The 1,620-nt window shown below is 30.9% G+C and overlaps 1 protein-coding gene across 1 annotated transcript in view; it reads right to left on the reverse strand.

Annotated features, from left to right (window-relative positions):
• The window catches only part of Usp10 (ubiquitin specific protease 10), a 6,282-nt gene extending 5,402 nt beyond the window's left edge, over positions 1 to 880 (reverse strand). Inside the window, exon 1 of the mRNA XM_018021234.2 lies at positions 416 to 880. Within this exon, the coding sequence (XP_017876723.1) occupies positions 416 to 445 (30 nt within the window). The 5' untranslated portion in view covers positions 446 to 880. The remainder of the gene's footprint in view (positions 1 to 415) is intronic.
• Positions 881 to 1,620: the final 740 nt, after the last annotated feature.

Consider the following 1,620-nt stretch of genomic DNA (forward strand, 5'->3'; position numbering starts at 1 on the left):
GTACATACAAATAATTTTAGGTCAATCAATAGACACACTACTGCTATGACATTTTTATGAATTCATTTTAAGAAAACCTATATAGTTGTAAAAATATTTAAATTTTCAATGACTTATTGTAATAGAATACACATAATAAATGAATTCAGTACAATTGATGCGAAGTAATATTGTTTGTACAATAGCTTACAATATTGCTCAGAGATAAATATGATTTTTCCTTAATTATATTCCATATGGGATTATCAGGACCCAAGTAATTTATTACTTCCAATTGTTTTTTAATCAATAATAGTCCGAGTTTTATCTTGCAACCACAAGGGTAACCTCGGACTTCACGATAATCAAATAACGTTCGGAATAATTAAAATTTTCCATATCGTAATTATAGAAGATTTATAAAAATATATCGTACCTCATTTCGAACATCCATGGTTAAATCCATACACCGTATAAAACATTAAAAATAATGCCAGCAGAGAAACATGAGGCTCCGGTGATTTGTGTCGGCGATACAAAGGAGCGGCGTTGATATTACCAATTTTGTTTTTTATTTATGTGGAAATTATGTAAAAAGTGCACTCGATTATAAAAACACGATATTTATATTAGTTTTATGCGCCGATAAATTGGGGAAAAGGGATATAAATTATTAACAAATTACACAATACGAACGATCATATTTCGGCAGTTGCATAGTTAAAATGGGCTAAGCAGAAGCACGTTGCTGCACGTTGCTTCACTGCTGTTTCTTTTGTTCACGAGATTGGCGCCGCCACTATTATCATCGAAAATATTCTATTATTTACATTTGTCAAATTAGTAAAATTTCTCCAAAAACTATTCTACGATACTGGTTATCTTCTTAAACTGTTTCTATAATAATTGTTACGTATATATATTAAATTTATATAAGTCAGATTTATGACTGATGTGCTTGAGAAGTCAGTTACTGATCTACAACAGTGCTGTTTCATGAATCTCAGATCTGTCAGAGACTAACTTCACGTCGTTCACATTTCTAACTATACATATATACATATGNTCGTAATTATAGAAGATTTATAAAAATATATCGTACCTCATTTCGAACATCCATGGTTAAATCCATACACCGTATAAAACATTAAAAATAATGCCAGCAGAGAAACATGAGGCTCCGGTGATTTGTGTCGGCGATACAAAGGAGCGGCGTTGATATTACCAATTTTGTTTTTTATTTATGTGGAAATTATGTAAAAAGTGCACTCGATTATAAAAACACGATATTTATATTAGTTTTATGCGCCGATAAATTGGGGAAAAGGGATATAAATTATTAACAAATTACACAATACGAACGATCATATTTCGGCAGTTGCATAGTTAAAATGGGCTAAGCAGAAGCACGTTGCTGCACGTTGCTTCACTGCTGTTTCTTTTGTTCACGAGATTGGCGCCGCCACTATTATCATCGAAAATATTCTATTATTTACATTTGTCAAATTAGTAAAATTTCTCCAAAAACTATTCTACGATACTGGTTATCTTCTTAAACTGTTTCTATAATAATTGTTACGTATATATATTAAATTTATATAAGTCAGATTTATGACTGATGTGCTTGAGAAGTCAGTTACT

Source organism: Ceratina calcarata, unplaced genomic scaffold (genome assembly GCF_001652005.2).
Source record: "Ceratina calcarata isolate Rehan_Ccalc_2016 unplaced genomic scaffold, ASM165200v1 scaffold25, whole genome shotgun sequence".
NCBI classification, from domain to species: domain Eukaryota; kingdom Metazoa; phylum Arthropoda; class Insecta; order Hymenoptera; family Apidae; genus Ceratina; species Ceratina calcarata.